Source organism: Dama dama, chromosome 9 (assembly GCF_033118175.1).
Source record: "Dama dama isolate Ldn47 chromosome 9, ASM3311817v1, whole genome shotgun sequence".
Taxonomy (NCBI): domain Eukaryota; kingdom Metazoa; phylum Chordata; class Mammalia; order Artiodactyla; family Cervidae; genus Dama; species Dama dama.
Window position 1 is genome coordinate 94,689,458 of NC_083689.1, and position 21,732 is coordinate 94,711,189.

The 21,732-nt window shown below is 34.8% G+C and overlaps 1 protein-coding gene across 1 annotated transcript in view; it reads right to left on the bottom strand.

Moving 5' to 3' along the window:
* Positions 1 to 21,732, bottom strand: part of KIAA0825 (KIAA0825 ortholog) — a 423,771-nt gene that overhangs the window by 266,652 nt on the left and 135,387 nt on the right. Inside the window, exons 7-12 of the mRNA XM_061152014.1 lie at positions 17,187 to 17,281; positions 14,157 to 14,384; positions 12,680 to 12,945; positions 11,114 to 11,264; positions 5,947 to 6,137; positions 2,715 to 2,897 (exon numbers count right to left, since the gene is read on the bottom strand). Coding sequence (XP_061007997.1) covers positions 2,715 to 2,897; positions 5,947 to 6,137; positions 11,114 to 11,264; positions 12,680 to 12,945; positions 14,157 to 14,384; positions 17,187 to 17,281 — 1,114 coding nt within the window. The remainder of the gene's footprint in view (positions 1 to 2,714; positions 2,898 to 5,946; positions 6,138 to 11,113; positions 11,265 to 12,679; positions 12,946 to 14,156; positions 14,385 to 17,186; positions 17,282 to 21,732) is intronic.

Here is a 21,732-nt window from a genome sequence, read left to right on the forward strand (position 1 = left end):
ATCAAAACATTTGGAAATATATATAATGTTCAATTTCAACACTAAAAATTTTATCAGACTTTCCTATAATACTTGAGGGTGAATATTTCAACTTGCTCCCTGATGTGACAGCTGTGTTTAATCCTGGTGCTTAATCATAGGGCCTAAGGAGGCAACAGTATTTAATGAATTGAAACTAAACTGTATTTACCTAAAATTCTAAAAATTAACTTTAATTTGCTAGCTAGAAACTAAAACTAACATTCTGTGCAAGTAAATGTAATACATGAAACCACTATTTGCGTATGTGTGTGTATGTGCACTGAGTACACGTCTGAAAGTGCAGCCTGACTGCCTTTATAAAAGAAGATAAGCATAACCACAGAGATAAGCATTTTGGAAAATATACGGTGAATATTTTATGTTTCAACAGGTCTGTTTCCCTGGAGGACAAACCTAAAGTACTCCTTTTACAACATTCTAACAGAAATCTACAAAGGAGAGTTAAAAAAGGACACACGTTTTTGCAAACACATTTCATTCTTTCCGAAAAGATTTAAAAATCATATTTCTGCCCTGGGATTTAGTAGTCCTATGCTAAGCTCAGAGACGAGAATACATTCAGTTTATCTGTCAGAACTACTTGGAATAAAAGCAGTCACCTTCAAAAAAGGCATATCACATAGAGTGACAAATGTCAGGCATAGTTTATAAAAATTCAATGCTATCAACATCTGATTGCTACTTTTAACCAATTCCTCAAAGCATACAGCCTAATTTTTAAATGTGAGATAGATATACAATTTTTTTCTCGAAATGCTAATATGACAACTTCATATCTTGGCTGTGAAAAGAAGCTAAATAAATCAATATAGTTCTTGCAACACACACATTTTTTTTTTCCTATTAGGTGTGGAACATGTTGCCCTGTAGATTTCCTTTGTCAATAGAAAGCAAAATATATTTTAAAAATTAGATTTATACTCTAGGAAAGCAATCATAAATTTTATAACAACATGAATGGATAAAATCTATGAAAATTTTTATGATCTGAGAAATAATAAAAAATGAAAGTATATACAGACTTTTATTCATGCTTTAAAGGAAAACCACCATCTATGTTTTATATTAAAAAAAAAAACAGAGGCAGTGCTTGGTATAAAATGTTCTGCAATTCTGGTTGAAATTAGCAATTTAAATTTGTTGAATGAGGTTACAGTGCAATATCTAATGCACAAATCACAGAGATCTGAGTACTTGCAGAGTTGTTTAAAAATGGATCAAAAGGCCACAGGTTAACAATAATGAATGTATGTTACATTATTATCATTATTAAAATATGCAACCTTTGATAATAATTTATTTGCTTTACAAATGCATTGGGGGGTTAAAATTTTTCTATTCATCTGTGACAGACCGTGAAATTCAATATTGCTCACCATGACCAATCCATGAAATTTGTCAACTTTGTTCCTGATTTTCACAGGGCCTTCCCCTTAGATGAAATGACCCACTGAACTAAGAGCATAGTAATTTTTTCATCTATGGTAAATCAGTTTAGTTTACTAGGATTTATTATGGGCTTCAGAACTTGAGCTTTTTGTGATTATGCACCATTATGCATATAATCCCAAATTTATGGCAATTAATCTCATTATTTCTTTCCCTTTCTGAAAGAATTCTCCATTTCTAAAATTAGATCTCAACTGAAAGGTTTCCAGAAGAAGCAATCTGTAAACAATGGGTCTGCTGAAAGTCAGAGTGGGTGAAAATTACAGGGAAATTTTGAAAAAACTTGTTAATTACTTTTAGAATTTCTAACACAAAATTTACCAAAAATCAAGATTTATATATTGCCTTTACCAGGATGGTACAGAAACAAATACTTTGTCAAGTTTATCTTAAGAAATAGAAGTCTGTATAATTTTTACTATCCAAGAAACTAAGAATATGCAATATTTAACCTTTTAAGATAAACTGACTATTTTGGAGGAGGGTTTAAACAAAAGTATATTAATGTTTCATTATAAGATTCACTCTAACTTCTTTTATCATATTACAAATTTGAATGAAATTAACCAGAAAAGCAGTTCAAATTTTTTAATTTCCCTGAATCTTACTTGTTTAGCTAAGTAAATATTTCAACATTTAAAAAATAATTACTTACTCCTATTTCCACTTGCCTTTACTAGCTCAGTCACTAAAGTCCAACATTTTAGTGTTGCAAAATGCCAACACTATGCAAAATGCAAATCTATGGCAGAGTAAGTGGAAACACTATATCTCTTCTAGACTAGAGAGCATTTTATAATCACTTAAAAAATCTTTTTTATTAGAGAAAATCATTTATATCAAATTAAAAGGTATTTTTAAGAGGAGCATAAAGCCATTGGGATATGATTTATTTTTTCATAGACAAATCAATCCATGAATAAAATTTGAGAATTTAAACAACTCAAATAATGATGCTCAAAACATTCCTGCTTGTATTAGAGCCTTATCAACTGAATAGGCTCAATCAATAGAGAAATACCACATTATTAGGATCAAATAACTTCAAGAATGAAGAAACCTCTGTTGGTTAGAGTTAGTTTTGTAAAATGGTTCAACTCACAATATCAAAACTGCGCTTCAATAAATTTCTACTTGCTCCTTCACACAATTCAGTAAGCAGCATGAAATCACATTATTTTATATACCATAGTAGCTAAAAAGAAAATACATTTGATACTTACTGGTGTAATTCTGTTAATGGTGAAGTCAGAATAACTAATGTTATGAAGAGATTATTACAGTGGGTATGAATTTTAAAAATTTTATCATCTTCATATGCATGAGGATTCAAAAGCTTCTGTACAGATGTGCAAACTGACCATAACATGTTCTCAGTGCAAATTAAAATTGTTGTGACATCAAGTCTGTTGGAAAGAAAAAGAAGAAAATCATGTTAAAATTGTTTTCTCTGCTTGGTATGCACACTATCATTTATATCTATTATATTAAACATATGTAAGAATAGAAATATTTGCCTAGGTATCAGAGATTCAGAGATCAAAAACAGACAAAGCATCAAAGAAAGCTTTTGAGCTTCCAAGTGTTAGCTGACCCATAATACTATGCATTGGGCTTCCCTGATGGCTTAGCAGGTAAAGAAATTGCCTTCAGTGCAGGAGACAGGAGATGTGAGTTCCATCCCTGGGTCAGGAAGATACCCTGGAGGAGGAAATGGCAATCCACTCTAGTATTCTTGTTTGGAAAATCCCACGGATGGAGAAGTCTGACGAGCTACAGTCCAAAGGGTTGCAAAGAGTCGGACACTACTGAGCACAACAACATTCATTATCTTTAGAGATGGTGAAGTCTATAGCAGTGAAGTGTTGCAGAAGTGCTTTTTTTAAAAAAAGGAAAAAGAGTCTGTTTTATATTATCAAGATCCTCTTCAAGAATCTCAAGAGACTTTCTTTGAAAATTAAATTCAGCAAAAGAAAAGTCAGGTTAAAAGAAAGTTCTCTATTATCCACATACATATGATAGGTAAAAATTTGATAGCAGAATGATCTTCTCATCCAAGTACAAGGTATCAAAAGAAAGGTATAAGATTGAGCAATATGTTCTCCCAGCATGTGGGAGGTGAAAAAAAAATGGAACCAGAAGCACAAATGAAAAAGCTTATAGTTTCAGAACTCTGCAATATTAAATAAATTTGTCACAAATATTTGCCACAAATTTAATACTTGTTCTCCTTATATATATATGCAAATAATATTAATTTATATTAATATCAATCAATTAAATTAAAATATTAATATCAAATAAATATTTTCCTTGCATATATATATATATATACATATATATGCAAGGAGTTCAAACCAGTCAATCCTAAAGGAAATCAACCTTGAATATTCATTGGAAGGACTGATACTGAAGATTAATCTCTGATACTTTGGCCACCTGATGTGAAGAGCTGAATCACTGGGGAAAAACCCTGATCCTGGGAAAGACTGAAGGCAGGAGAAGGGGACAAGAGAGGATGAGATGGTTGGATGACATCATCGACTCAATGAACATAAGCTTGAGCAAGCTCTGGAAGATGGTGATGGACAGGGAAGCCTGGCATGCTGCAGTCCATGGGGTCGCAAAATGTTGGACATGACTGAGTGACTGAACAGTATATATATAGCATGGTTTTTGTTATATGACAGTTGGAAGCTAGAATTCCAAGAGCATCCAGAATCACCCTTAGGAAGGTTTAATTGTAGTTTGCATCCAGTCACTCTAGTTGCTAATTAAAGAACTGCAAATTCAAGATATATATATATATATATATATATATATATACACACACACACACACACAGAGAGACACAAACAAACACATGCCTGTGAAATCTGATTTCTACAAAATGGATATTTTAGAATTAATCATTCAAATAAAAATATATAACTTATAAAAACTAGGAAAGATAAGTCTAGCTTTGCATGACATTTTTATGTACCCAGAAAATAGAAGCCAAAAGTCTCTATAGTACAGTTAATTAATTAAATATACTACCTATTTCACGAGCTAATAGTAAATCTGATTTCATAAGTTATCTCAAAATGACTTGTCACCTCACAGTCAAGTGATGTAAGCTACATAAGGAAAAGAATGAAGGTATCCTTTGCTTTCAAAAGGAATTTTCTATCCTTCAGAATTCATTGTGTTTTTTTTTTTTTTTTAAATGCTTGGTCAGTAATTTGAAACAGCTTGTTCAAAAATACCATATTTATGAAACACTGTAGCAAGACCTAAATGCCCTCACAGGCAGCATGCTTGATCAGAAAATAATTCCTACTGAAGAAAATAATAAAGCCTCTGATGTTTTTAGGCTCTTCCTAACATATCTGAAAAAAAAAATTTTATACCTAAAAGGGAGGTCTCAATTACAGAATGTCAGAATGTTTATAGAAACAAAAGCCTTCATTTTGTATAGACCATTGCTGGCATGTACGCACATTTCTGTAATATTCATCGCCTAGACAACCCATAGAATTGGCCTGTTCAGTTCAGTTCAGTCGGTCAGTTGTGTCTGACTCTTTGTGACCCCATGGACTGCAGCATGCCAGGCCTCCCTGTCCATCACCAACTTCCATGCTCAAACTCATGTCCATTGAGTCGGTGATGTCATCCAACCATCTCATCCTTTGTCGTCCCCTTCTCTTTCTGCCTTCAGTCGTTCCCAGCATCAGGGTCTTTTCCAATGACTCAGTTCTTATATCAGGTGGCCCAAATATTGGAGTTTTAGCTTCAGCATCAGTCCTTCCAATGACTATTCAGGACTGATTTCCTTTAGGACTGATTTCTTTTAGAATTAGCCTATAATTCAGTCTTTAAGACTTCATGACTGCTGCTCCTCATTTTCTGTGATTTCACATTTTGTTGAACTATTTTTTAGTAATACATAATAAAAAGAAAAGGAAAAGAGGAAAGAAGTAATTAGAATATATTGAGAAAAATGATTAGATAAAAGAGTTTCCCTAATGAAGATGAACTACAATATTTAAAAGCATTAAAAAAAAAAAAACCCGAAAGTAAAATTCCCTGGTTAGCTGGAATCTCAAAGTCAAATTACTTCATCACAGCACTGCAGCTTTCCTCTCCATTTCAGGACTTTAATTTTTTCTGTTTATCTTATTTACTAACCTTTGGATATCTATGTCCTAGATTGTAATACAACTTGACTCACTTTTTAGAAAAAAAAGTGGGTTTTACATACAATTTTAAGGACAAAAAAGAACAAAGCTATTTTGATTCAAGTCCCACATTTGCACTTAAGTATCTCAGGAGAATTAAATATGATTTCTTTTCAGATGTTAGAAACATGTTAAATATACAAGGAGTTACATCATGAGATTCAGAAGCACATTCTGCTTTATACACCTGACAAACATTTTCTTGAAAAGTAACGGTTTTCACGACTTCAATTACCTTATCTGTAGGGTTCTCTTATAACTGGGATGGGCCCGGGCATATCTGGAGGCCAGGAGACCCAAAGACTTCTCCAGCACTTCCGCTAGTATCTCCTGGGCTAATTTAGGGGGCAGGATGGTCCAGAGGTCGTGATGAAGCGCCCAGAAGAAATAATGCCACATCTGGAGCGAGAAGGAGCATCTTTCCCCCTGGCAAAACCACCACACATTAAACAAGAGGATCGCATCTCACCAAATGTCAGTTTGCTTCCTATGAATTTAATTAGTTCAGGCTGAAAGGAAATAGCTGGAGAGTTTGACACACTAGATGACCAAGAAAGATTTTTGACAAGATGTAAAACATTCTTATTGACAAAGAAACATACGTTTTATTTCAATTACGAGACCAGATATTCTAGTGCAAATCCAGACCACAAGCAAAAGCAAACCTAGGGTAGCCTTGATTTACCTACTCCTGGTCCGGAGTAGGTAATTTAAAATTTACCTTAAAATGATCATCTTTGTAGCTGCTAAACAAAGTCAGCAAGACTTAGTCTAAGATAGTAGGCTGATTCTTCTAAAATTAAAGGGTAATCATTTAAATTAAGTATGTATATTCTCCTGGGATTATTAACATCATTGAGATCATCTTAAAAATGGTTTAGATTTCACATTACAATGAAATGACAAGAGCAAACACAAACTTGCATACTGTGTACTTATCAACGTGCATGAAAACAAAGTGGGGGTCACCAAAGATGATTACATTAGGCTATTTCATCCGTGGAGTTTCAACAACACAGTACTAGAAACACATCCTAAAATCATCTGATGTTGCAAGATTTTGTAAAGCCTAGGCAGATGGTATCATCATTTCTTAGTATTTTTACAGTACTTTATACTTCCAAAGGGCCAGGTTCTCATTCCTTTCCACCTCTCAACAGACCTCTTTCCTGTGTCAAATTTTCCCTGACCACAGAGTGAGACCCAACAGCAGCCAAAGCCAAGGGGAAATAAGCAGAAATGAGAAGGTCACCTCAAGTGAATTACAATCAATAATTAGTTAACAGGCTCTCAGGGAGGTGTGCTAGGAGTTTCCTCATTTTCTTCAGACCAGATTAAAAGAATACTTGAAATAGATTATTTGAAGTTTGAAGAATGTGTTCTTCCAAAACTATCCTGATTACGTTACTATATCAAAAGTTAAATGAGAAAAACTTCTCATTTTATCTCTTAAGTAATCCTCTTTGACTTAAAATTTCTATTTCGCACACTACTTATATTTCTCAAACAAACATCATTTTAAACAATTCCAATGTTCTCCTTGGTTATCTTAGTTCTCAGAAAACTAAGATCATGGCATCTGGTCCCATCACTTCATGGCAAATAGATGGGGAAACAGTGGAAACAGTGAGAGACTTGATTTTTTTGGGCTCCAAAATCACTGCAGATGGTGCCTGCAGCCATGAAATTAAAAGACACTTGCTCCTTGGAAGAAAAGTTATGACCAATCTAGACAGCACATTAAAAAGCAGAGACATTACTTTACCAGCAAAGGTCCATCTAGTCCAAGCTATGGTTTTTCCAGTAGTCATGTATGGATATGAGGGTTGGACTATAAAGAAAGCTGAGTGCCGAAGAATTGATGCTTTTGAACTGTAGTGTTGGAGAAGACTCTTGAGAGTCCCTTGGACTGCAAGGAGATCCAACCAGTCCATCCTAAAGGAAATCAGTCCTGAATATTCATTGGAAGGACTGATGCTGAAGCTGAAACGCCAATATTTTGGCCACCTGAAGCAAAGAACTGACTCATTTAAGAAGACCCTGATGCTGGGAAAGATTGAAGGCAGGAGGAGAAGGGGACGACAGAGGATGAGATGGTTGGATGGCATCACCGACTCAATGGACATGAGTTTGAGTAAGCTCCAGGAGTTGGTGATGGACAGGGAGGCCTGGTGTGCTGCAGTCCATGGGGTTGCAAAGATTTGGACACGACTGACTGAACTGAACTGAAGTTCTCCTATACCTAAATTTGATAGTTTCTTATGTATATATTCCTTACATATTATTCTCCTGGTAATTTTTTTGATTACTAAATACTTTTGTAGTCACTGTAATCATAATAATCAATAGTTATTCTCTATTGACCTTCAAATGGAGTTTATAAATGAGCAGAATTATTCTTGTTGGGTGGGAAACTTGGATATCAAAATGTCAAAAAGTCAAGTTCAAACTGGTGGGAACTTTGGCCACTTTCGATTTTCTGACTAAATGTACGTCAAAACTGTTGAAAAAAAAAATTTAATGCAGAAGTTGCAAATCATAGTTTCTTATATTTTCTTTGTCGTGTGTTCTGTGATAAAGAATACTTTACAAAATTTCCTCAGGTAAGAAAGGAATTTTAACACTTTATTTTCTTTATTACTTTCTGTGTTGTATGTTAAGTAGAGCAAAACCAACCCAGCTGATATCATGGCTGGTCTGAATGATTTATACTTCCTCCATGTCAGTAGGCGGGTGCCCATAATAACATGGCCAACATGATTTCTCATATTTTTCAAAATATAAAAAAACTAGTCTCCTGAATAGCCACCTTTGAGCAATAAATGAAAAAATAAAAATAACTTTAGGCACACCTATTTCTTCCCCTCAAAGTGAAAGATACTTATTTTTAAGACTTTTAAAAATATGAACTTCATGTTCACTTAAAAACATTCGAAACTGGTCATCTATCTCACAATTTTCTTCAAAATGTGTATAGCTTCTATGTATGCAAGGGCTTTCATTAAATTAAATGTGATTCATTTATTTTTCTGACCTGTTTCCCTATTTGTTGTCATTTCAAAAGTATTCTGCTAGTAAACATCTGTTATTTTTGTAGACCCGCTATAATACAAACAGATGTGAACTTTTATTTAGATTATATATCAGGAAACAAGCAGCTGGGCTTTATTACATAAGCCACTCAATATTATCTTTGAACAGACAATTCTTTATTCTCTGACTATTAGAAAACACAAGTTGCTAAAATTGAGCAGATGTCAAGTATACTAAAAGCTAGATTTTAAACATGTAATTTGAACGCCCACTGTGCCATCTGACCAGCCCTTCATCAGAGTGATACTGAAGTCTTTGGCCCTCTCAACCTGACAGATCAGAAAATGGAAATGATGTATCTAGGGCTCACTTGTTATCACAACACATGAGCAAATATTGTTCCATATCTTATCAATTCTCTCACTATTTCTTTACTACACTCTGCACATGGTCATAGGATTCCCCCGAGATCTCTATCTTACCCTCCACCTCCAGTCGGGCAGATTTCATCGCCTTGCCCCTTCAAACATTCCTACCAGTCCTGTTTCACAAATCAGCTGGAATAATGGGGAGAGGAGGAGAGAGGGGTGTAGTAAACGGGATAAAATCATGTCGGGTACTCCAGTTATCAAAACCACTTAAAATCTGTGTTGTTTTTAGAAGGTTCTTATTTTTGGTAAACAGAAAAGCAGTATCACTATTTTTTTTCTGAGCATAAATAACCATCGCTAACTCTGCAATTAAATTGTAACTACTGACCATGTAAGTATATGGAAGCTACAGTACCATGTAATCACAGGCTAGCTATCTCGTTATTTCTGTCTTGGAAGCTAAAGCCTTGTCATAAGATCCAAGAGCTGCATGTTATGTGGTAATTTGTTGGTTTTTTTTTTTTTCTTTTAAATACTTGGTAACTTCAATAACAGGTTCTCAATGCATCTACTTATTATTTACACTGTACGACTCTTCCAGCTCTCAATTTGCATGAAAGGAAACATAATATCCCTGTGTTGGACGGATAGTGAGAGGATACCTGCTCTTCAATGGAAACATCATATAAAATTGCTCATCAGCGCACTGACACGTTGAAATAGTTTGAAACATGAGATGAATTCATTTTCAACCTCTCCGTTTACCTCAAGGCAAATAAGGGAGCTGGGACGCGGCCAGGAGAGGGGAGACCAATACTTTTATTCTTATCTCAGGCTACCAGCTGCACCATACCACTTTCTCGTTTTCATTCTGCTCGCTGCTGTTTGAAGTGCGTCGGGTTTGGAAAACCCTATATAGATGCTTTTGCAGAAAGAAAAGGTATCTGGGAAGGGGCTCTAAAGGAGAGATGAAATGGTCTTAGAAAACGTGGAAAGCCCTTTTAAAAAGCTTCTAAGCTGCTCCTCTCTGTTGTGACAACATTTATTATGATAATAACCCCCGCATAAATGGAGCCATGGTGTCAGCAAGGTGACAGGAGTGAGTTCACTGAACAAAACTCCACTCGGTTTTTCTCAATACTCCACAGTTAGCAGGACAATCAAGAAACAAAATCACAAGCTTCAATATGGAGGAAGGCATACATTGGAAAAACTACAGAAGGTGGGCTTCACTGATGACATTTTGAAAATGTTGATTATCTTGATTAAGATATTATAAATGTTTCATTCACTCTGCTCTGAAATCCACTTCAAGGGATTTCAAATATTGTGCTTTGTGTGTAATCAATGGGATTCAGAGGAAGGGGAACTAATGAAGCCTGATGATGAATAATTTTAATTGATCCAGGTTTTGGTGGCACTAGGAATCATTAGGCTTTAATTCAGTAGAAATTTGGGATTTCAAAACATGGGTTAAATGAAAATAGGTAAGCTATAAATGATCAGATGGGTCTTAAAGTACACTCATAAGAACACACAATAAGAAGGGAAAATAAGTATAAAAAGAATAAAGCTGTTTAATAAAAAATATTTATCAAACACAGATGGAAATATAGAACAAGAAAAAAGTGCAAGGATACCTCTTACTGGTCCCTTTGAAAACAATACAAGGTTGTAGTAGGTTGTAGTATTATACTGTGGCATCGTTTTCTCCTTGAGTTTTACTTGTATCCCATTATATTCCAACTTATTATATAGCACAGAAACACTGCAGCTCAAATTAAGTTATTTTTACTTTTAAGCAGAAGGAGTGTTCTAATTATTTCAGGTTTTTAAGAACAGTGTTTTTCCAAGTATAAATTCAATATTTAAAAAATATTATCCTAACAGCCTTCGTGTGTTAGTAATGCCAAGCTCATGTTTCTAATTAGCCAGAAAGCAGGTAGGCAGTAAAACATATTTGTGTAAAAAGGAGGGATAGTAAACTTAACTTCACACCTCATAAAAAGCTTTGTAGTCATCCCAGTGGTGGCTCTCAGCGTCCTGTAAAATGCTTGTAGCACAAACTCTGACGCAGTAGTCCGTAACCTGAAACTGCAGACTGTTGATGAATTCCTGGTATCGTTGGACAGGCACCAGGAATATGGGTCTGTTCAGAGGGAATGATCAAAGAGACAGAGATTTAAGGCCTGTGCAGTAGGAGGTAACAATCTCCAGTACTACAAATGGTTTTGATTATTAGATATCAATCATTCATTTCCTCCTAATGCTGAAGTCTGCATCCCCATTCACTTTCCAAAAAGAAAAAAAAAAAAAGCTGGTCTTTGTTTTGCAAGTTCTTTGAAAACGTACATCTGCTGTTCCGCAAATATGCGCTTCAACTTGAGACAAACTGCATTGTCAATACATCATTCAAAAATCAAAGTATTCTTTGTAAGCCTATTATTAGAGATCAGTGCATTATTTAGGCATTAGGTTATCGTTATTACAGAGAACAACATGCATTTGTCAGAACCAACTTTTATAAAGCTATCACACGTCCCACAAACACAGTCTTTTTATTTTAAAAATTGTAATTTTGTAGCTGTCAATTATCTCATAAACTGTTTTACAATATTCTACAGAAATAAAGGGACTGCTGGCACATTTTGTTTATAAATTCAAGTATGAATCACAACATCTGACTACTTAAGGGAATTAAAGAAATATCATAGTTATATCCTACATCAAGCCAAATTTACTTTTATCTCTAGCTATTTTTAGTACACTCTCTTATGCTTCCTCTCATTACTAGAAAAGGACTGCAAAGGCTGAATAAGGAATACAGACTAGATTCTTGGGCTCACACTGGAGCGTCCCATCTACACGTCCCCTTTGCAGAGGGCTGTGGGGTCTTCTAGAGAGTACAAGAGAAGCCAGATAGACCATGTGATTATACATCTGGTCATTTCTGTTCTCTAGCCAGAAAACATTTGGTCTTTTTGGACCACTAATACCTGAGAATTGAGATGGTCAATGCTTCCTTTTCAGATACGAAGGACAGCGTCTATGAAATGGGTGTTCTGAGATATGGTTACATTGGTCACAAGAACAGTCAGAAATGCATCTCTTCTCTAGGCCAGCTCCTAACATCTAGTTGGTCTAGGAACCAAAGAGAAGGGCATTTTCCACAAATATTGTTTTGTGTGACAGGGAGAAGTTTATTTCTCCTTTTCAGTGTAATCTGTACAATGGGCCTTGTGGAATGGAAAGGCTTTGTTTGGTCATGTCATAACAGCATGCTGAAAATAGTTCCTCCAGACTAGAGAGTCTGGGAAATGCAAAGGTTGTCCCAATGGGCCTTCAAAGGGAATACGTATCTTTCTTACTATCTGTATATCTGATTTAATACAACTATGCTCTACCTTTTTGAAATTTCCTAGTCAAGACAAATGAAGATAATTCACCATGTTAATGATTATTTTCTCCTTCTCAAATACCATGATCAAGATTCCACTTCTGTGATACCCAAAGATTAGATGATACTGTAAGCATGGCCATCAACTTAGTATAAATGACACTCACTTCTTAGCATTTTCTTTCATCACACGATCATATTGCATAAAATGCTGGAAGACATACACAGCCGTGGAGAGCAGCGTGTGCAGGTTTTTCAGGGGTGCTTTGGAGGGAAACTCCTTGCTTCTCTCTTGCAGTCTGGCCAGGACAGCTGTTGCCACTTTACAACAGGCCTCCACAAAGTTTGCTCTAATTTCCTGAAAAGAATCATCTCTGCATGCCAGAGCCAGTGGAAGCATTATGTCAAGTTTTTCCATGATGTCAGAACAAAACTAGGGAGAAATAAATGTAGCACTGAGTTATTTGTATTCTGACAGTGCCATGTAATTTATGTACAGGAGACTAAATTCCAAAATAATGAATTTGGCATCAAACATAAATATAATGACACAACTTTATAATAATCGATGTCTCAGTGGTAGAAAGTTAAATGTTTTACGTCAAATAAAGAAATACCAAAATGATGCTTCTCTCTATATAAACTTCAAACCTTATGCTTGCCAGAGAGACATTATGAAAAACTCATGAAATAGCCTTCCATGACAGTACTTTTATTTGTAGTTAATTGAACTCAGAAAATATGTATCCATGATTGCATTATTTTTAACTTATTCCCTGTTTTTTTTTGCTAAACTGTCATAAAAGTTTTTATTTTTTTAAATTAATCACCCCATATAAATGAAGCTGTATCAGTTTAACTTAAATAATCTAAGAGCATCAGAAACAATCTCACGTAGCATATTCTTATTGATAGACTAAGCTTTTAGGAGTGATGCGCTTAGTGTTTCACTAGTTATTATGAATTTACTCCTTCTTAACAGCAAAGAAGGTATGATGGATGGATGGATGAAAAGACTCACTTGCCTCCTCTCCAGAGAGGCCAACAGTGTTTCTGGGGAATGTTCTGAAGCTTCAGGTGGCAGTGGGGGATTAAGGTCACTTTTGAAAACTCTCTTTCAAAAACATTTCAATGATGGGTTGCTGACCCCACCATAGACTTAATATTGAGTAACTACATTTCTCCATTTCCATAACTACTTCCTGTTTTCTCACTATGTTCTGTGACTCTCAAAACACAGATGTAAGACTGATGCTAATGGAATGTTTACTAAGCTGTAAGTCAAGATTTAAAGGTTGCCCAAACTGATAAAAGACAACAACTCCTTCAACCTCCTAAGTTTCTCCTGGGGGGTGGTCATTCAAAGGTATCACCCAAACAGGCAGTTTCCCAGGTCCCCAGGAAGTCACAGAGGCCCTCTCTTTAGTTGCTTCAGATTCATGGAGCAAAAAGGTGGCAGCAGGTTTAAGTCCTTTTTGTTAGCACAGTGGTCCATGGATACTAGAAAAACATGGTACTGGGTCAAGTGCCAAGGGTTTCCCAAGAGATCCCATCATTTTTCTGTTGGTTCCCTTTGCAGTGGTTTATATGAAGAAAAAATCTCATATGCCAATCTAATTTGAAAGGATTTCATTTAACACTTGCCTTTGCAATTTTCTTTGGTTGGTCTGCTTCAGGAACCACATAGCTATCTTGCCAAACTTGCTGGACATTTACAAGGTTCAAAGCATAGCTCAGAGTTGAAGACCTTTCATTCTGTTCCTGCTGGAGAATCTTTGCAGAAAAATCTTCAATGGCTGTTGTTATACAACGTGCCGTGGGAAGAGATACTTTTATAAATGCACTTCTCCAGCCAAAATCTAATAAAGTAGCCTGAAATATAAATTTATATGCAGTTATATTAATCTTAACAACAAATGTTTCTAGATATAAAAGCATTGCTTTCATTCAGCATGTTGAATATAGGTATTCTTTGATAAACTGTAAAAGCCATTCTTATAACCTAAAAATATTACCCAGTGAATAAAGCAATATACAAAACATGTGCATTCTTTACACACAGTAATATACTGACATTTCAATTTAATTCATCAGTGGATTTAATCAAAAACTTTTTTTTTCAAAATTTAATTTCTTAAATATAGTTCAATAAAACCATCTTTATGAGAGCTGAAAGTTCCACTTACTATTTATCACGTAAAGCAACCTTTAAATTCAATATATTTAATAAAGTCTAAATTAGATTTTTATAGTCTTTTTTATAGTTTATTGTTAACAAGTATTGTGACATAAGACGGCATTTAATATTCAATCTTTTATTTCTTTTTCAATGTCAGAAATCCAGACAAGCCAAAAAAATAGCAATAAGAAATAAATTTCTTGGAGAAAATATACCACTGCTTGTTTCTAGATTTTTATTGCTGTAGAGCTTTATTTTGTTTCTCCACCCACGAAGTGGTAAGCATCACTACTTTTGTTCCAGAAAATGAGGAATTAAAATAATTTGCATTGCTCTCTATGTGGGCAGTGGGAAAGGCTGGCGTGGAGGCCGGTGTTGTTTTTGTTTTTCTTTTGGTCTTTGGCTCTTGTGGCAATATATTTACAAATGGATATTTCCCTCAAGCCCTCTAATATTCTCTAACGTGTAAATATATTATGGATAGTAGGCTGAATCTATGCTTAGTACTAAACTTTTCCTTCTTTAGTGTGATCTTGCTAACAGCAATAATTTACCTACCCCCAACATCAGAAGACTCTAGGCTTGATATTTCTAACTGAATTACTTATTTTTCTGGATCTCAAGGTTTTTGTTAGAAAAATAAAAGAGCTGAATTGAGTGATTTCTATAGTTCCTTTCAGTCTAAAATTACTGAGATTATGATCATTAGCTTAATTTTCTTGTATACAAAATTCTCACTAAGCATTAATCTAATGCTTTTTGTATATGCAGAACAAATAAAGGTGATTTATCTTCTAGAGCTAAAATTCTATGATTCCCTAACTCCCTAATCAGTAAAAGTGGCTCTCCTTCTCATTATGCCTATAATTAAAATGTATTTTTCATATTCTTTCTAAAGTTTGGACCTTTAGCATCATAGGGCCTGCTTAAAGATATCTCTCATCTTTTTATTACATAAAATGAATCAACCATTGAATCTACTCAGCTCATATAGTTTCTTTTCTCCTAAGTGAAACTTTGCAAGTTCCATGCGTGTAGTCCCGTGCCATATAGGTATTTTCTTGAGACACATTTATGATAGAAATATGAAAAGGAACCTATTTTCATAAAAATTAACAACAACAATAAAACTCTGCTTTTTTGTTCCCAGACCAGGGAATGTCTATTCATTAAAATCATTCATTCATGCACTCAAGGAAATATGTTATGGGGAAAATTGCCATTAATTGCCATGGTCACAGTGACTTTGTGGTGATGTGTGTGTGCCATAATGATTACCTTTGTCCATGGTCATTTATATGTGATTTTAATACCTTTGAAGGTATCTTTTCAAAACATGGAAAAGCAAGAACATTAATAGCTGCTCTTAAAAAGAAAACTGAAAACATTTACTACTCAAATCTCCTCCTAGAAGCCTATTTATTTACATAAGACATCACTGGCTTACTTCTACTCTTCCCACTGATGTTTGGAATCATAGACATTCCAGTTAGAATGCAGAACATTTACTAGTTGATCAAAGAAAGAAGAGGAAATAATATGGTTTTCTGTTCTGTGTGCCAAGGAGCATCCCAGCGAATCCCTTTCTTCTATCACCTAATGCTAATTTCTTAATATCTACTCTGATTTTTTATTAAAACACGATGTATAGGGATTCCCTGGTGGTCCAGTGGCTAAGACTCCATGCTCCCAATGCAGGGAGCCCAGGTTCAATCCCTGGTAAGGGATCTAGATCCCACATGCTGCAACCAAAAGTTTGCACATCACAACTAGAAGATTCTGCATGCTGCCACTAAAGATCCCACAATGTCACAATGAGTGAAAGGGGCCGACCTGCCCTGTGGACCAGAAACCAGAGAGAGGACTGTATGTGGGGAGAAGCGTGGAGGAGAAGGAGTCACAGCTACTCTTGGAGATGTTCCCCAACACAGAGCGAGGGGGAGGAATCCCCCGATTTCTCTCCAACATCTACCCTCCAGTCTCCCCTCAGTGCTTTTCACTGGCCAGACCTTCCCAGGTCCAGAAAGCAAGAACACCCGGAAGCTGTTTTTCTCTAAAATACAGAAGGGACTAGAGGAAGAGTGACGATGGATCTGAGAAAAAACAGGGACCTGCGGGGCACACTAAAATAAGAGGCCAGTTCAAACTATTCTTTCCTTGTTCCTTCCCTTTTTAATTACCACTTTGTCACTTTTCAACAATTGTCTATGACTTGTCCAGACTCTCAAGGTGTAATCCGTGAGTTGGGATGAGAACAAAGACCTCTTCACTGCCAGCTGCCTACTGCTTCCACGGAACACGTGCAACAGAGCAGTGTTCCCACTAAATTCAATTTTCATCTAAATTTGCAAGCCAATTTTCAACCAGGAATTATTATTTTTTTTAGTGGCAATGGGTAAAAATCAAGATGTTCTGATTCATAACGGAGTCACAGGAAAATGAGGATGTTATTACATATGAGGAAAAAACCACCACTCATTTTTCTCTTCGCTTACCTCTGTTACTGGTAGCAGCTGCTCTGAAGGAATTCTGGTCTCATTTGTTCCAGGTTTCTCTATTACAAATTCTCTATTGGATGTCTCCCAAATTCCTACGCAATAGAAAAGGAAATAAACACACAAACAGACATTAAGGAAAACAAACCACTGTGATCAGTAGGTTAAAGTTACTAATTATGTAGAAAAAGTTCTATCCACAATACAGACACACACACACACACACACATCAAGATACAAAGAACATAGTCCAAAAGATGTAGGGTGATATCTCCATTATGATAATGACAGAATCAAAATACAGTCTTTTTCTATACATACAACTGGATGGAATTTATATTCTATTTATATTCATATTTCATGTACATGCATGTATATATAATCTGTAAAAATCATATCCTTTTATAATTAATTCATTTTCATTTTAATAATGTAGGATAAATTAAGTACAAACTAAATATTAATTTCCTTGTTCATTTAAAATGTTAAATTCCAAAGTACTACTTTAAAAGCTGGTGGTCTTCTTTAACACATTAATATTTCATATTTTAAAACGAGAACAAAAGCATGTTGGATAAACACCAGAATATCAAGAAAAGTTATACTCTTAATGAATTTATCAATAACTCATTGGAAAAACACAAACACTGAGACAGATAAGAAATGATCTCTAGCTTCTAAAATGGAAACTAAGAAAATGAAAATACTCCCTCAACTTTCACTTTTTAGAATTAAAAAATTATTTCCATGGGAAAAAAAAATACCAAAATATAATGAATAAATATGCCAAAAAGAAGTATTTCCATTTTCTATTATGGTTCTAGTAATTATAGTTTAATTTGATATGAATGACTTAGCAATTATCTTTTGGTTTCACTTAGATTTGATATATGATGATGAATGGTACACCATGATCAATTTTTCTTTTATTTTAATCATCTTAAGAGGCATTTTCTCTTTACGTCCGGGGCAAACAAATTTCCAAATATCAGTGATTCTTATCAGTAGGGCTCCTCCTGATAAGTATAGTCATGAGGAAAATATGTGGGGTTTTTACTTGTTTTTTCTATATATGGTTCTATGAGCTTAATTATGAATGATTCCTAAGTAATACAATTCACAGAAACATTCTCTTAAGAGGTAAATATTCCATCTGGTAGTTGATAACATCCTTTTAAGAAATTTTGTCTGAGGAAAAGTTTCCCTCAATTCTAGTGTTTCTAAATCATTTTGGATTTGTGAACACTTCTGAGAACTTGATTAAAGTGACAGAACACTTCATCCAAAATACACAATATGATGGAGTGCACGCACACACACCCACACGTGTTACGGAGATTCCCAGGCCTTCTTGTAAAACACATTCATGGTCCTCAAGGGGCCATGGACTGCAGTTGAGGAATCCTGCTTCATTTCTGAACACACATCACAACATAGATGAGGTTTTAGATCAGTGTTATACCACATAACCTAAAATGCTTTCTCTGTGGCTTGCGTTTTATTACATCTTTTGCAGAAGATAGTGTCATTAATAAGGATCAGTTTCAATGCTTAAATAAAATCCAGATTAAGCAGATTTTTAAAAAAAGAAAACTGAAACTAAAAGGTTATGAAGGAAAATATAGAATTTTTTTTTCAAAAGATACAAGGTAGAGACTTTTCAGAAGGACAGAGAAGCTGTAAAACAATTCTGTGTAACAAAAATACTGTTAGTTGAAATAGATATGACAAACTGGCTCAGCATTCTCTCTCAATGTGCATACTTAAAAAAAAAAAAAACATTAATAGACTTTAGCTTTTTGAACAGTTTTAGTTTTCTAGAAAATCTGAGCAGAAAGTGCAAGGTTCCCATATACTTCCTCTCGCTCTGCCCTCAGTTTCCCCTACGGTTCACATCTTAATTTGGGGTGGGATATTTGTTACAACTGATGAACCAACATGGATAGATTATTATTAGCTAAACAATTTTTTAAGTTTGCCCATAATTTACATTAGGGTGCATTTTTTGTGTTGTGCAGGTCTACAGTTTTGCCAAATGCATAATGTCACGCACCCACCATTAGTGTCACACATGCTAATTTCACTGCTCTGAAAATCACCTGTGCTATAATACCTCTCCTCTCCTTTGTATTCTCCCTAGCAACCACTGATCTTTTATTGTCTCTATCCTTGTGCTTACCAGGTTGTCTTATAGTTGGAATAGTATAGTATGTAGGCTTTTCAAATTGGTTCCTTTCACTTAGCAACATACATTTAGGCTGCATTTAAGTTCTCCATGTTTCTGTGTGGCTTGATACCTCTATAAAAAAAAATCACTAAATAATATTCCAATGTATTGACGTACCACAGTTTATCCATTGATCTACTGAAGGACAACTTAGCTCCTTCCAATTTTTGGCAATTAAGAATAAAACTGTTATAAACACTCATGTGCTAGTTTTTGTGTGGACATAAGTTTTCAACTCATTTGCATAAATACCTAGGGTGTGATTACTAGATCGTGTCAGACAATGTTTAGCTTTATAAGATAAAACAATACCATCCACAATATACTATTTTACATTCCTATTAGCAATGAATGAGAGTTCCTGTTGCTTCACATCCTTGCTAGAATTTGGTGGTGTTAGTATTCTGGGTTTTGTCCACTCTAGTAGGAGCATAATGGTATCTCCTTGTTTCAATTTGCATTTCTCTGATGACATATGATGCTGAGCATCTTTTCATATGCTTATTTGCCATCTGTATATCTTCTCTGGTGAGCTCTCCAGATCTTTTGCTCATTTTTAAACTGAGTTTTTTGTTGTCCTGTTGAATTTTAAGAGTTCTTTGTATATTTTGGATACATGACCTTTATCAGATGTGTATTTTGCAAATATTTTTCTCAATTTATGTCTTGCCTTTTCATCCTCTCTATGATCATTGCTTTTTACTTGGCAATTCCACTTTAGAAAATTACTGTCCAGATATACATGAGGACACATAAGACATAGTTCAAAGAAATCTGCCACATCATTGTTTGTGGAAGCAAAATGAAGAGGAAAAAAACAATGTGTAGGTGATTATGGTACATACAGCCATAGAAAACTATTCAGCTGTTTTTCTGAATATGAGGTGTTTCTACATAATTGTTAATAAAAAAGGATTTCTATAGAGTATGACATGATTTGTGTTATTTTTCAAGTCGATTGGAAAAAGACTTCATTTTAACCATATATTCTTTTAACTTGTTTAAAAATTTTACTGTAGGCCTGGACTATTACTCAAAAAATATTTTTTAAAAAAGAAAAAATAATAAAGATCAAGTTGTCAATGACATGAAGAGGTAACACTTGGATTCTAATGTTACTTTACTTTTCTATAAATAGATCATAAAAACAACTGATGTAAAAGATAGTTACCCTGGAAAAATAACATTAATTCAAAGTACAAGTTTTACAGATCTGTTCTTGGAAATAACTATTTGTCATTGTGTAGCTATAGTTTAAAACATGAAAAAGTTTAATTATCTTGTATTTATCATTTCATTTCCAAATACATTATGTTTATTCACTCAAAGTAATGGGCTTTGATGTTTACAAAAACCATCTGCCTATTTTCAAAATGAATTAAAAAATAAGATAAGCTTCCCAACACTTCTTTTGCTGGTGAGCAATTCTATAGTAAGATAGAAAAAGAACTATTGAGCAGTTATGATAACCTATATAGCATAATCTTCCCCCCTCCCAATTAAAAAGATTTTTAAAAATTTAATCCTATACAGAGAAGCCAAAAGGATTATTTTAAGGCAGGATTAGTAATACTGAATCTAGACTAGTAGGATATCTCACGATTTTAACAGATTGTGGCATTTTTATTTTTGTTTGGAATTCAAAATGGTCAATTTCAAAATTTGACACTGTCAAAGGTTATGAGCTCTTTGAACATTTAATAAATTATTTCACCTATCTAAAATTAATATTGGACATTCTATACACTTATTAACATTGTCTAGAAAAGGTAGCCCATTTTTGGCTCATCGTTTTAAAGTGTAGTTATTTGCATGCAATCAACAGTGGTTTCTTTAAGAGCATGCCCAGATTAAGGCCCTCAGTAGAGTGCAGAGGGTCACAGGGATGCCAGCTGCAGAACAGCCTCTCCCTACGGAGTTCGCTGTGGTTCATTTTACACTTCTGGTTAGCTTCCACACTGCTGCTTTCTTTCATAGAGAGTAGAGGTTGGCAGTACTTCTCTGTGACATCCACTTTCACACCCAAATTGGTCTTCATAGGCTCCCATTGTGTGCACTACAAAGCAACTTGCCTTGTTGGCAGCTCTGAGTGGGAACTACAAGTCTTTCTTTTCTTCACTGTTCTTTTCTGGCTCACAAGCAACCTCCCACCAAAAGCTGAATCTGTAGAAGAGACTACATCCAAGAGATAATACTATGAAAAGTATGAAGAGAAGCCCAGGTGGCCACCTTGCAAATTTCCAATGTGGAAGCCTTCGACCTCTCTGCCCAAGAAACAGCTAAAGTCCTAGTGTAATGAGCTTTACAAACCCTAGGAGC